The sequence below is a fragment of the Acomys russatus genome, chromosome 6 (assembly GCF_903995435.1).
Source record: "Acomys russatus chromosome 6, mAcoRus1.1, whole genome shotgun sequence".
In the NCBI taxonomy this organism is placed as follows: Eukaryota; Metazoa; Chordata; class Mammalia; order Rodentia; family Muridae; genus Acomys; species Acomys russatus.
Window position 1 is genome coordinate 51,302,187 of NC_067142.1, and position 14,314 is coordinate 51,316,500.

Consider the following 14,314-nt stretch of genomic DNA (forward strand, 5'->3'; position numbering starts at 1 on the left):
AGCACTTATTAAAAGCTGGACATGGATGCACACAATGCCTGTAACCCCTGCACTGTGTGGGCATGGGGGAGGGGAACAAGAATGTCACTAGGGCCTTCTGGCCACCAGCCTAGTTCTAGGCTCAGTGAGAGACCCTGTTCTCAAGGGAGTAAGTGGGAAAGAGATGGATCAGGACACACACACCCACACACCTGCATGCATATGCCATAACGCGCACACACACACACAGGAGTCAAGGAGTCAAGGAAATATATGGTCCTGGTTGATGTCACCCATGAAGACTGTAGGCAGAGAAGAAGCCCAGAACAATCTTGGGACTTACCGACATTGCTCTATGTGGTCTGAAAAAAGTATCCCAAATTTACAACAGGACTGCCATTTAAGTATTAGATCCCACCAGGGGTCTTAGACTGCCCAAGTAACCTTGTAATAAGTCAAAGATGAACTGGATTCCTACCATCCACCCAATGCTATGCTGGTCACTGCAGGGGACATTCAGCAGAGAGTGAGACAGCAAAGCTGTGCAGTCAGGGGACATGGTGTGAACCCCCAACTCTGTCACACAGAACACTTAGGCCCTCAGCTTCTTTAAGCCTCAGTTTCCCAGGGTACAAATCGACCTTGTTTTAATTTTCCCTTTGCAGTCATTTATTTAGCATCTATAACGTGCCAGGTACTGTGCTGTGCGATGGAGACGCAGTGGAGAGCAGACAGACTTCCCTGCACACAGAGCGGGAAGCAGACATGTAAACAGGCAATTACAATGCTGCGTGATAAGTACTGTGATTATGGAAATGCCGCGTCCCTCTTCACAGAGAAAGTCACGCCAGCCTACGCAGACTTCAGAGTTACACACCATTCCCTTTCTCCCAAGCCCATGTGTAATAACAGTCCCGTGCGAAATGTTTCTGTTCTTTATAATAGTACCTGTTATTTCTATTAGTACAAATAATGCAAGCAAGGCACCGAGCACATAGCCAGTGCTCAGTCAAGGGGGCAGTCATTACTCAGGTAGGCTTCTGACCTGGCACTATCTCTTGCTTTGGGGCTCATTTTTCTCCCCAGTAGATTAGGAGTCATAACAGCTAGTGTATAGGTTCATTGTGAGGATCAGATGAATAGTGTATGTGAAAACATTGTGCAAGCTGGGGGAAACATATTAAAAGAATTTCATTAGTGAAAACCTGCTCTTGTGCTACCTGGTAAAATTACAAACCTTATTCTATAAGAAGTCTTAACCAAAGCTCCTTCTAACACACACCAAGCTTGAGGAAACCTCTTAACAGGTTCTTTGGGAAATAACATTCTGTACACAGTAACCTGTTTCGTGGGAAAGCAGACAGAGCTGTTGTCTTTTAGAACACGCCTGGAGAGCTTTCTGTAGGAAACAGCCTGGCACACTCAGGAGCCTCCTCCTCACTCAGCGCTTCTCTTCCCAGCATTTGGCTTACCCCACTGTGGGCAGCATCACAGGGAAACTCCCAGGTTGGTTTCTAGTCTGCTTCCTGCATCACCAGAGTCCTGACTTGGTGCCAAGGAGGAGGAATTTGTAATGCTCTGTGTGTGTGTGTGTGTCTGTCTGTCTGTGTCTGTGTCTATTTGTTGTATCTCTGTCTATGCATGCATGTGTGTATATATGTGTGCACAAGCATATGTGTATGTGTGTGTGTGGTAGTGGGCTATCAGATGTGTGGGTGATGGGCAAGGCCCCAGGAGGAGCAGAGCTGAGGGAGGAGCAGGAAACTGGCAGAGGAGCTGATTTCCTGCAGCAAATCCCTGCCCGAAAAAGAAATCTGCAGGATGCTGTGTACAGACAGAGGGTGGGAGATGTGGGGTTCTAGAAGCCCTGAAGAGGGCAGGGAAGGAGACTCCTCACTTCCCTAGATGATTGTTCAGATGGAGTCAACAATCTACACCATCACACAGCATGGTTCGCCCGGGGAACTCAGCAATCATGAGCCAACCACATAGCAGACATTGATCTCAAGCCTGGAGATAAGACAGAGTCTCTGCTGACACTCCAGAACAAAGCGTATACGTCTGTGTGCTGAGGAAACAGGAGCCGAAATGACAAATAAGGCAGCACAGATCTCAGTGATGGTGGAGCTGGTGTCCCCCTGAGCAGTGAGGGAGGATAAGGTGGATGGAGGAAGAGCATTGTCAGGAAAGGGGCTGCTAAGGCAAAGGTGAGCGTGATCTGGGCATCTTTGAGGAATAGCAAGGGCTAGAAGATGCTAGAGCAGAGAGCAGGGGAGAGGCTGGGAGAGGACGTCAGAGAGCTACATCACCTCTGTGGAGGATAGGGGGTAGGGGCGGGGGCCAGGCAAGAAAGATATTACACAGGTCCCCACAAGTCTTAGGAAAGTCTACTGTATGCGAGGTGGGAAGGCACCAGAGGGTTCTGAGCTGAGGGCTGCTGGGAGGCATGGTTGAAGACTCTCACAGAAACTCCATGCCTGACCAGACTTTCCAACTTCTTTTTAAATCTAAAAAGATGGGGTTGGGGATGCTTTAGCTGCCCAGGAGGGGCAAGCCTCTAGCAAATAGGAAAGGAAATAGGGAGGCTGTTTAAGAGGTGGTCATCCGATCCCCTTGGACAAAGTGCTTGAGTGCTTTGTGACCTACTGTAAAAGCAGAAATAATAATCCTTATGATTCCTGTGCCCCACCCCCAAAGGCTCTCGTGTTGAAGGCTTGGTCCCCAGTGTAGGAGCGTTCAGAAGTTAGCCTTTGGATGGACACTGGGTCTTAACAGCTCTGATCTCACAAACAGATTAGTCCATTCACAGACTCATAGCCTAATTGTTTGGTGGAGAGGGGCCTGTGTCACAAACATGAGCTTTTTCTCTTTGTTTCTTGACCACCGCAGAGTAAATGATCAACTTTCCTTTCCCATCAGCCTCCACAGGATGCACAGCCTCACCACGGGCAGAGAAGCAACGAGACTGAGAGACTGCGGACCAAAACCTCGGAAACCCAAGCTAAAAAAGAAATCTGTCATCCTGTATGTTCATTGCTCTCAGGTATTTTGTCACAATGGCTCAAAGACGACAAAATAACAAGGACAGTTTTCTTCAGCTGACATAAGAGAGTATAGATTCATACTTGAAAGACTCCAGCCAAGGACAATACAGGAGGTAAACTTTAAACCCCTTCCCAGATCTAGCCAATGGTCAGAATATTCTCCACAGTTGAGTAGAGAGTGTGATATGACTTTCTCACGTACTCTGGTGCCTCACATTTGACCATGTCCCCTGGAGGGGGAGACCGAGTGGCACTCAGAGGAAGGACAGCAGGTTGCCAAGAAGAGACTTGATACCCTATGAGAATATACAGGGGGAGGTAATCCCCCTCAGGAACAGTCATAGAGGAGGGGAATAATGGGAAAATGGGGCGGGGAGGGAGGAATGGGAGGATACAAGGGATGGGATAAACATTGAGATGTAACAAGAATAAATTAATTAAAAAAAAGAAAAAAAATAACATCTTCAAAAAAAAAAAAAAAAAGACTCCAGGACAGTACCAGGTACTTAGCAAAGACACACGCAAGTCTGTCTGTCTGTCTGTCTGTCTTGTCTTCTTCCTCTCTTTTCTTTATTTTCTGTTAACAGAAGCTTTATTGTTTCACCAATGGAAAAAGTTGTAATTGTGACACGTCTCATAATAAATTTACAATAGTACAGACTTTACATAGTCAGGTCCTTGATTAGAAATAAAAGGTGTCTTAGGGCAGGAAGCTCACAGTAGAACAGATGAACAGTGGTCAGATACATGTTAAAAAGAGAGCCAAGGGGGACTGGCAAGAGCGAGGTCTTGGTGTGAAAAGAGGAATAGCTTCAACATTTCTGGCCACAGTACCCAGTAGATCATAGGTGCCATTTACTGAAAAAAAAGAAGACTGCAGGAAAGGTTGAGCTGGGAGAAAAACATTGTCCTGGTGTTAGATGTGTTAAATTCAAGATGCCTAAGGACATACAATTAATTAAAGGTGCTAAGAAGTGAGTAGAGTGTGTCTAAAATTCAGGGCCAATGTCTTAGAGATACAATGGTGTGAGTTACCAACAGGATGGCAGGGTAGGGTCTGGCATTGGGTGAGCTCACTAGGAAATAAACATTGGCAGGAAGAGAACAGCGCTAGAGAGCTACTACTGTTCAGAAGATGGAGAAAAATAAAAGGAAACTAGTAAGAGAGGTTGGGAGCAACAGGAAGGAAGAAGGAGAATCGCTGTGGTTTCATGACAGCCATGGGGGGGGGCACAATAAGAAGCAGTGATAAAATGTTACTGTCACTGCTACTGCTGCTACACATCCCTCCAAATGGACATAGAAGACCATCCCCTGGGTTACCCAAGGGGAGACCAAAGTAACCCAGAGATTAGGTGAAGGTCACGTTGGAATGAGATCAAAAAGGGATTGTGAGAACAAGTGTGAGAAACAGTGGGAGTAGACAAGAGCTCTGGGTTTCCTCCCCTCAGGCATGAGACTCCACCTAGGATCTTGAGGAACAGTCTGTCCACACTACCAGAAGGGAAAGGCTGGCCCGGGGGCAGATGCAGAAGTGAGCCATGTGGGAGGGAGGTCTGCACACCCCTCTGGTTGCCGCTACTTTCCCGGTGAAGTAGGAAGGCAGCTCCAGGCATGAGCTTGGGTGGGTGAAAGGAGATATTGGGGTTTGAAAATGAAATACTGTCCACAGAGTTTGGGAATGGGGGTGTGCAAAAACAACTTCAGAAGCAAGACTTCTGAGCAAATCGAAAGGCTGACTTGAGGTGGTGGCCGTGTTCATGATCGCAGTCAGGGTGGATGGTAGGGTTTTCTGTAGAAATGTTTAGATGTGTGTGCGCACATGGACATGGCAAACAAGGTAAAGGCAGAGTTGGAGATCTGCAAGACCGGCGTGATGAAGCAACAAAGGGGCAAGGAAGTGGATGCCAAAGACGAGGAAGTGATTGTGGCGATGGTGAGATGGGAGGCAGGCTAGATGCCAACTTGGGAGGCATCGGCCATTCTTTACCAAGTAGAAGGAAGAATGGAGTGTGTAGGCTAAGACCTCAAAGAAAAGGTCATCATTTCCCTCTGGGAAATAGTCTGGGCCTACGCTAGGATTTAACTGGATAGGATGGGGGCAGGGGAAGTAAGCACCAGATGAAAGGTGAGAGTAGCAAAAAAAGTAATAGGATTATTGCTGCACATGCGGTAAGATTAAAGAGTCTAAAGAACTGAGCACTAACGGGTGTTAACTGGACAGGAAGGAGGCAGGGATCAGACACAAGGAGGCTGGAAGCTGAGACACAGGAGCTGTGAAGCTGTGACAGAGGTGTAAAACTGTAAAAGCAGGACGCAAGGAGGCCAAGTCACTGGGGAAAAGAACCAAAGGAAAGAGCAAGGCACACGCAGTGACACAGGAGTCACTCAGGGATGCTAGCATGGGAAGGAGGCAGTGAAGAAGCTAAAACATTCCAGGAACAGAAGGGCTACTGGGTCCCTGTAGATGACTGTACCTGGGAGGAGGAGCAGGTAAGATTTTGTAATGACAAGTGTGTGGTGCATACCTGTGACCCCCACACTCAGGAGGCAGAGGCAGGAGGATGGAGAACACAAGGCCAGCCTGGGTTATATAACAAGGTCCTGTTAGTGGAAAAAAACTAGAGGGAAGAGATGGGGATGGAAGGGGAAAGAAAGCAGGAAGAAGAGGAAAGGGAAGGGAAGTTTAGAGGATTTTTCTGGTGGTAGACTATAAGGTCTAGACCAGAGGTTCTCAACCTGTGGGTCATGACTCCTATGAGGTCAACTGACCTTTTCATAGAAGTCACCTAAAACCATCAGAAAACACAGGTATGTATAATTCATAACAGTATCAAAATTACAGGTATTAAGTAGCAACGAAAATAATTTGCGGTTGGGGTCACCTCATGAGGACTGTATTAAAGGGCCGTAGCATTAGGAAGGCTGAGAACAACTGCTCTAGACAGCGCAGTATTTGGGTTTGGGGAGCTTGAGAAGGGTCAGAAGCACCCTGAGGGCCATAAAAAGGAGGCAGGGTGGGGAGTCATCATGGCATTCAACACAGGGGTCTCCAAGCAGATGACAGCGGTGAGCGCTGGAGGAGAGGTGTGGATGCGGCGACATCACTGGCTCTATCACTTGCCGTTTTCTCACTGGCCAACTCTAACCAGACTTCTAACTCCATCACAGTACCGGAAGTGTTCCCTCTGAGGGAGCCAACGGTTGCTCCTCCATCCTCATGGTCTTGAACTCCCAGCACATCCTGTACAGACAGTGCCATCTTCCTTCTGAAAGCAGTTTTGTTCTCACTGCTTTGCCTCCTGCCTCAACTCTCCTCAACTTCCAATGCTGCAGCCCTAAAGACTAACATGTTCCCAGTTCCCAGTCCCTGGTGTGGTCCCTGGTACCCAGGCCTCTGACATATTTTCCTGATGCACCTGCTTTGCTGAAAGCAGTTTGCTAACTCCTCCTACTACCATGCCAAGTGTCTAGAACTGGATCCTCTATCCCCTCATCAGCAAAAGGGATCTTGGTGAGATACATCATAGTTGTCCACACATTGCTAGGCCTGGTCAAGCTAGCTCTGCATTGAGTATGGTAGGAAGGCTCACATTAGGACCCAAGACAGACTTTGGGTGACATGAATGATGTTCATGCTCCGCAAACTACTTCCTTGAGTTCTTCAGAGTTGTGTTTAAAAGGTAAGACAGGGATGGAGAATAAAATCCTTCTCGTTGCTTCCTTGATTGAGACAGGGTGCCGCTGTGTAGCCCTGACTTCTGTAGCATGTATTGTACAGTGAGACTCACCTTGTACTTGAAGCATCTCTTGCCTTAGCTCCCTTGACTAGTGGGTAAGCACTGTGACATTTGTGGGCATGAACAAATACCAGCGGCCACAGCTAGCTACTTCTTCCTCCTTAGTTTCCAAGCTGAGTTTCCATGACTTACTTAGGTCACCTTGAATCCTAGGTCTCTCAGCTCACACACTAGCTGTCCGGTTAAGATATCTCAGTAGCCCATCTACATAAGAAATACCATGAGAATGAAGGATACCTTGCTCTCTTGGTAAAAAATCGAAGCCAGCATGGCAAGGTGCAAAGCCCTCATCGACACTGGACTGCAGTGGCAATGCAGTTATTATCAAATGGCCCTGAGAAAGTCACTTCCCTGTGCCTATTAGCTAAATGCAGATCATCATTGTGCATACCTCACAGTCACGGTGAGGAGGTAGTGTGTGCAACGTGTTGCCTGCACTGAGAGAGTTGTAGGTCTGAGAGATGAGTAGCACTGAGAGACGACCAATGCTGTTCGCTGAATGGTGGCTGCACTCAGCTCCTGCATCTCAGGAGCGCATCACACACTAGTGCTAATGAATGAATGAACAGATTAATAAATATAAATAACCATATGAAAAAGAGAGCAGGTGATCTACACACACACACACACACACACAGAGAGAGACACACACAGACACACACACACACACACACACACACACACACACACACACACCTATCTTACCTGTGAAAATTAAGCAGGTAAACTCAAGCACTGCCATTAAAAACACCTGTTCCTGGTCACTTGACATGTACACTTCTATCATATCAGGCAGGAAGAAAAACATAAAGACCACAGGACACGTAAACATGCAGAATAAACTGATTTAAAGATCAAAACTAAGTCCTCGTATGAGGTATAAAACTGAGACAATTGAAAATTACATCGAGTATCACCTTCCTTTAAGTCATTACTCCTGCAAACAGTTTTTAAGGAAAACAAAAAACAAAAAAACCCACTCAGTCAGCATGCCTAAGTCAGCCTGAGTCAGAACACAAACCCTTCTATCCTACACAGGAAGAGAAGAAATGAAGCTGTGGGTTGCCACACAGCTTGGTGATTCTCTTCCCTCACCTCTGAGGAGAGACTTGGAACCAAGACACAGATGGTTCAAACTGCCATCTATCCTCCATAGCTTGAAGAGAGAGCCCCAGTTCCTTCGCCCTAAGAGCTTGGTTAACCGTGTTAGTTGGGCAGTGGAAACCCAAGCTTGGTTGACAGGCGTCAGTGAGGTTCAGAGTGGCTTACCATCACTGCCTGGCTGACCACAGCGACCTCATAGGGACGGTCCTACTCCTAGGCTAGTGAAGGCAGAGACAAACACCTCTCCCACTACCCCCTGATCTCTGGAACCACCCTGTCCCAGGGCCCACCCACTTGGCATACTCACTCCCACTCCTTGCGCCGTGCCTGTGGGGTGCTCTGCATCTTGTGTGCCTCGTGTGCCTTGATGATGTCCCGCTGCTCAATGAGGCCCCCTCGCCTCCGCTTCATAACCTCTGGGCTCACAGGAAGGAAGGGGCTGGAGCCTGCATCCAGCGTGGTGCTGCCCTCCCAGCCTGGGCCCTCGCCCTCCTGGACCGGGAAGAAGTTGTCGAAGCCGCCCACCGCGGACCGAGGGGAGGCAGGCAGCATGCCCACCTCGTCGGAGGCCTCGGCCTCGAGCAGGGCACACTGCTGCGGCCGCCATGCCTCCTCCTCGGGCAGGGCCAGGACGTGGCGGCGCTGGCCAGCAGCCCCGGGCTCAGGGCTCCCTCCCATAGCCGGGCATAGGGTGGGCTCGGGCAGCCTTCGGCCTGGGCTCAGTCCACGCATCTCGGGCACCATCACAGAACATTGCTCTGCCAGGGAAAGGGTGGGCAGAGACAAAGGGTGGGGAGGGAGGAGGGGGGGAGGATCATGGGCACAGGGAAATAAAGAAGAGAAAGAGATTAATGGCATAGCACTCCAAGGAATGCTGCTTCCCAGGCCTGGCCAAGAAACTGGCACACAGGCAGAGTTTGGTTAAAAAAAAAAAAAAAAATTCTAAAATCCGTAGTGGCAACTGTAGACTTGTCTGGGTACCACCAGGCTCATCGGGTAGCAGAGTTTAAGCAAAGCCGACTTCACTTTTACCAGGAGACACAAGTCAGGTGCAGAAGACAGAGGTTACATACATGATTACAGAAGTTCCTCCACTCATGACGTCCACACTACCTCCAAAGAAAAACTCCATTATAAGGTGAAAATATTGGAAGTCAAACAGCACTTAATGCCAAAGTTACTGAGCATCACAGCCTAGCAACACAGTACCCTGTACAATGCAATGGATTTCCCACATGATTATGAGCTTGGGAGCTGTGGCTCACCGCCACTGCCCAGAACCATAGGAGGAACATACCAAGAGCCCCGGGAAAAGACCAAACTTCTAAAAATGAAGTACATTTTCTACAGAATATGTGTATCTTTCACACCATCACCCAAAGGAAGCTATCAGTACGTACACAGATGGCAAATGCTCCAGGACCTTCTATAAGGAGAAGACACTATCTCAGGTGGACAGCAACACAGCTGGATTACAAGACTCTTCCCCATCTCTAATCCAGTTTCCCAGCTTCTCTGCCCTCCCGGCCACCTGCTGCTACCCTGCTCCCTGGGCCAGCCACAGAATGGGCACGTCCTGTGTCTCTGTCTCTTCTTTTCTTCTGATACACACATCCACCTCAAGACTCAGGGAGCATTACAGATCCAGATGTTCTAACTCCCCAAAACCAGATTCTCCTTTTCCACACCAAGGAGGCTATAGCCAGATTCACTCTGAAAAGCGTGCTTACCACATGCCGAGCTCAGTGCCAGGTACCAGGCACCCCGACAAGAGCTAGACATGGTCCATGTCATACCCATGAGGACAGGGGAGGAACAGTGACTCTTGTCACAATAGTGTGAGGTGCTATGACTGATGTAAACCTGGTGCCTGCAGGTCCTAAGAGGAGAGCCACCTGATGCATCTGGGGTGACCAGGAGAGCAGTGTGGAGGACAGGAGGCTGAAGCTAAGTATGGACAGATCTCTCTGGGTAAGAGCCAGGAGATGGGTACCAGGAGATGGGGATACTGAAGTTCATAGGTTGAGTATATATGCAGAGAGGAGGATTCAACGAACTCAGAGAATGTGCAAAACATTTCTTTCATAAGCCTGAGGTCCTGATAGTCCTTTGGGCTCCAGAGGACCTCAGCTTTCCACCTCACGATACTGTCTCCCTTTCAGCCAGGAGCACAACTCCTGAACTTTCTACATTCTCCACAGGCATGTGCCCAGCCATACCCCTGTAACCACAATTATATTAGATAGATAGATAGATAGATAGATAGATAGATAGATAGATAGATAGACAGATAATCTAACTAGTGTGGAATAAGGCTCCATTACACACTGGGACCATTCTGGGAACCCTGGGAAAGCATCCTTTTAGAATGCTGCCTTCTACACATTCCTGACCTCTAGCATGAACCACAAATCAAACTACAAAGCAGAAAAGCAAAGAACATGAAATGGCTATAAAATTCAGCATCTAACCATATTGTTTTATAGACCCGAAGGATAAAGTCCAAGAGGTAGAGAGACCCGCTGAGGGTCATACTCGCCCAGGGCCACACTGCTGACATATCAGAGCTCGGGTCGTCTCCAATTTAAAGTTTGAGTTCTCATTTTTTTTTTTTTCCACCACAGTGATCACACTGCTTGTACCGCATGAAGCAGACTCCAAACATGCCACGCCCACCACCTCATCACTAATTAGCATAGCTATCATATGGGGAAAGCCCTGTTGGCGGGATGACCTTAATGCATATAAGAGAAAACCTGATGTGAGCAATGAATAGACCCATACTTCCCAAAAGAGTGGGGCCCTGAGGCAGCTCCTTCATTTGTCTCCCCTTCCTCCTCCATCATCTGGACTCATCTTTCCAGACACAATACCCAAGCCTTCTGGGAGTTGAGTTGAGCACTGGCCGGTACAACACACTTGGCCACCAAGGTTGAGTCAAGCCAGTGGGGCAGGGGGAGGGGAAAAGTCCAGGCTAATCTTAATGAGGGGGGGTGGAATGAAGGAGAAAATATTTTTCAAATCCTGCCAACAGTTGGGTGGGTCCCTAGAAAGAATGATCCTCACGTTGTCATTCTGTCTCAACTCCACTTGATGGGTTTTAAATTTATCCTTTTTTTTTTTCCCCTACAATGTTTAAATGTCTCTCCCCCACCACGCATGCACATACGTGCATCCCCAGCTCCCACTCCCTCTGCAGACTTTAGCACCTCCAGCAATTCCAAGTATTCTTGGACTCTGGTCTGCAGTCTCCTCCCAGCCCCCCCCCCCCCCCCCCCCCCAGCCTAGTGTAGCCAAGGCTCCCAGGCCACTAGCTCTCCCAAGACAACCAGAAGCCAAGATCTGGCTCTGTGTGTCTGTTTCTCAGCCCATCGCCCCCCCCCCACCCTTCCTGGATTTCCCCTTCCCAGACACTTCGCCAATTTGAATCGCGTCTTTGCCAGAATTACAGCAGCAATAATATGCACGACAGAGCTCTGGCTTCAACAGAATCAATTTACAAATATCAAAACATGAAATTATCTCATCTTTCCTTTAAGAATTCTTGTTAAGCAACCCTCCTATTATTGATAAAAATGTTCATCAAGGGAATCTGTCACTCCCACGGCTGCCAAGCTGGCCAGTGCCCTGGTCTTGTCATTGTCACTCACTCTCTCTCTCTCTCTCTCTCTCTCTCTCTCTCACACACACACACACACACACACACACACACACACACACACGCACGCACAGATCATCTTCCCCATCCCATCCAACAGTTCATAAGAGACAGTCTGCATCTTCTAGGGAAGGGCCTTGACTCTACCCTGTTCTAAGCCCTCCCTACCCCCAAATGCTGTTCTTCCTTGAGTTTCTTGAGATGGAGAATTCTATTGTTTATCTGTCCAGGTCAGTACCTAGTACAAAGCTCAAGGTGGATCGGGGGCTTAGATGGCCATTAAGGCTTTCCCCCCACTATTCTGATTACTTGTGACCCACAAGAACAGACTGGAAACACTTCTTGGCTTCTATTGGTTGAGTGGGACCATTTAATGGTTCTGGCCAGTGAATTGTGAATAGAAGTTATGATAGTTTGAAGGAGAAATGGCTTCATAGTCTCAGGCATTTGAATACTTGGTCCCAAATTGATGGCCCTGTTTGGAAAATTTAGGAGGTATAGCATTGTTGGAGGAAGCATGTCACTGGAAGCAGGCTTTGAGAGCTTAAAGACTCATATCATTTCAAAGGTGTTCTCTCTGCTTTGTGCTTGTGGTTCAAGATGTATACTCTTTATTTTACTTTTATTGAAAGAAGATGCTTTCACTTAATATATTCTGATTATAGTTTTCCTCCCCCTACTCCTCCAAGTTTCTTCCCACATCACCTTCCATACAGATCCACAAACAGGCACCTAAGGAAGAATAACACAATAGAATACAATAAGATAAAACAAAAACAAACAAATTGGAATAAGACCAAACAACCAAACAATAATTAGATGCAAAAAAAGAAGCACAAGAAATACAAATGGACACAGAGTCCCCATGCTTGCATACACAAGAATCTCATAAAGCATAAAACTGGAAGCATAACATATACACAAAGGACCTGTAAAATTAATGGGGTAGGTGGAAGTTCTGACAACGTTATAAGACAAAGAACCTCCAACAGTGCTGTTGGTCATCTGCTTCTTGACAAGGGGCCTACCCTTTAGAATGGTTTGTTTCCCAGTGAGATGCCTCTTGAGTTCCAGATCTAGCTGTTATCCACTCTACCATTGTGGATTCTTATCCCTCTAGAACCATAAGCCCAAAAAATACTCTTTATTTTATACTCTGCCTTGGTCATGGTGCTCTATCACGACAGCAGGAAAGTAACTGATATGAAGGTGATGTGTACCACTTCAAAGTTAAACATTAGTGCACACTTTCTAGAGCAGGGATTGGCCAAGCATTTGAGGCTTTGCCAGTTGTACAGTCTCTGCTGTAGCTACTCAAACTCTGCTATTATAGCACAAAAGCAACACAGCAACATGTAAATAGATAAATGGCCAGGACTGTGTTTTAATAAAACTTTATTCATGCAATGAAGAGTTTAGTTGGTAAAGTGCTGGCTGAACAAGCAAGAGAGCCCTACTTTGGATCCCCAGCACATTGGTAAAAAGCCAGGCACAGTAGCATACCCATAATCAGAATGCCAAGGAAGTAAGATGCAAGACTCCCTCAGGTGGCTAGCCAGTCTAACCAGATTGGTGAGCTCTGAGGTCAGTGAGAGACCCTGTCTCAAAAGATAGTGGGGAGGAGATAGAGTGATGTCTTAGCAATTAAGAATGCTTGCTTCCCTTGCAGAGAACCAAAGTTCAGTTCTCAAAACCCAGCCCAGGAGTTAACAAGTTGTAGTACCCATAATTCCAGTTCCAGGAGATCAAATGCCTTTCCTGGCCTGTTTCTCTGAGGAAACCCACATATGTAGCAAACACACAACTAAAAATTAAACAACAACAACAATAATTTTACAAAGAAAGGGTGGAAAGCAACTGAAGAAAACATCCAACATCAACTTATGGTCTACACACACACACACACACACACACACACACACACACACACACATACACTATGCTCATAAGGTTTTATATGCATGGACAGTTCCACTGTATCTTTTGGGCTTCATCGTTGTCATTTATCTGAGCCTGTAAAGGGGATCGATGGAGACTCAGGGAGCAGAATCCACTGTGAGCAGAGCATGTGGGCAGCTAATTTGCTCTTTGTGGCCCTCACCCCAACTCCCTGAAGAAAGGAAATAGACTGTTGCTCTGAGCCACCAGCCAGAGCAGGAGCTAATGACAGGGCGGCGGCCCTTCTCATTCATTTAAGCCTTGTTTTCCATCATCCTTTCTTCTTATTCTTTCCTGCGCAGTTTGGCTAGCTGGCAAAGATTTTTTTTTTTTAACTTTGAGGCATTCCCGAGAAGGAAGAGTGTTAGTGAAGCCCAGGAGCTCCAGAAAGGCCCTTCCCCTGCTAACAAGAGCACGATTTGATATACTTTCCTCTATATCCCCTACCCCAACCAAGAGTCATGGACCACAAAGACATTAAGCCAATGAGTATAATACCGCGTGGCCTGACGTCACCTCCCCACTTACCCTTCCAGAATGAAACTCAAAATCTTCTTCTACAAAAGAACTGTATATCTTTTGTAGCATTTTCCCTTCCAATCCTCTCAAGGGATTCAATTAGTATTGATATAACTGTGATAACCTAAGAAACAAATCATAATAGCCCAGGCATCCCTTGGCTTATCACCATGTTGAAAACATTCATCCATCTCTCCTTAGGCTCATAGCCATCACAGGTGCATCCACTACCACTCACCTTCTCATTCCTGCACAGTGTGTATGTCCTCTAA

The 14,314-nt window shown here is 47.2% G+C and overlaps 1 protein-coding gene across 8 annotated transcripts in view; it reads right to left on the minus strand.

Annotated features, from left to right (window-relative positions):
* Cacna1e (calcium voltage-gated channel subunit alpha1 E) overlaps positions 1-14,314 on the minus strand; it is a 455,810-nt gene that overhangs the window by 360,012 nt on the left and 81,484 nt on the right. For all 8 annotated transcript variants that reach the window (XM_051147601.1, XM_051147606.1, XM_051147600.1 and 5 more), the window contains exon 2: positions 8,235-8,685. In XM_051147601.1, the coding sequence (XP_051003558.1) occupies positions 8,235-8,671 (437 nt within the window). In that variant the 5' untranslated portion in view covers positions 8,672-8,685. The remainder of the gene's footprint in view (positions 1-8,234; positions 8,686-14,314) is intronic.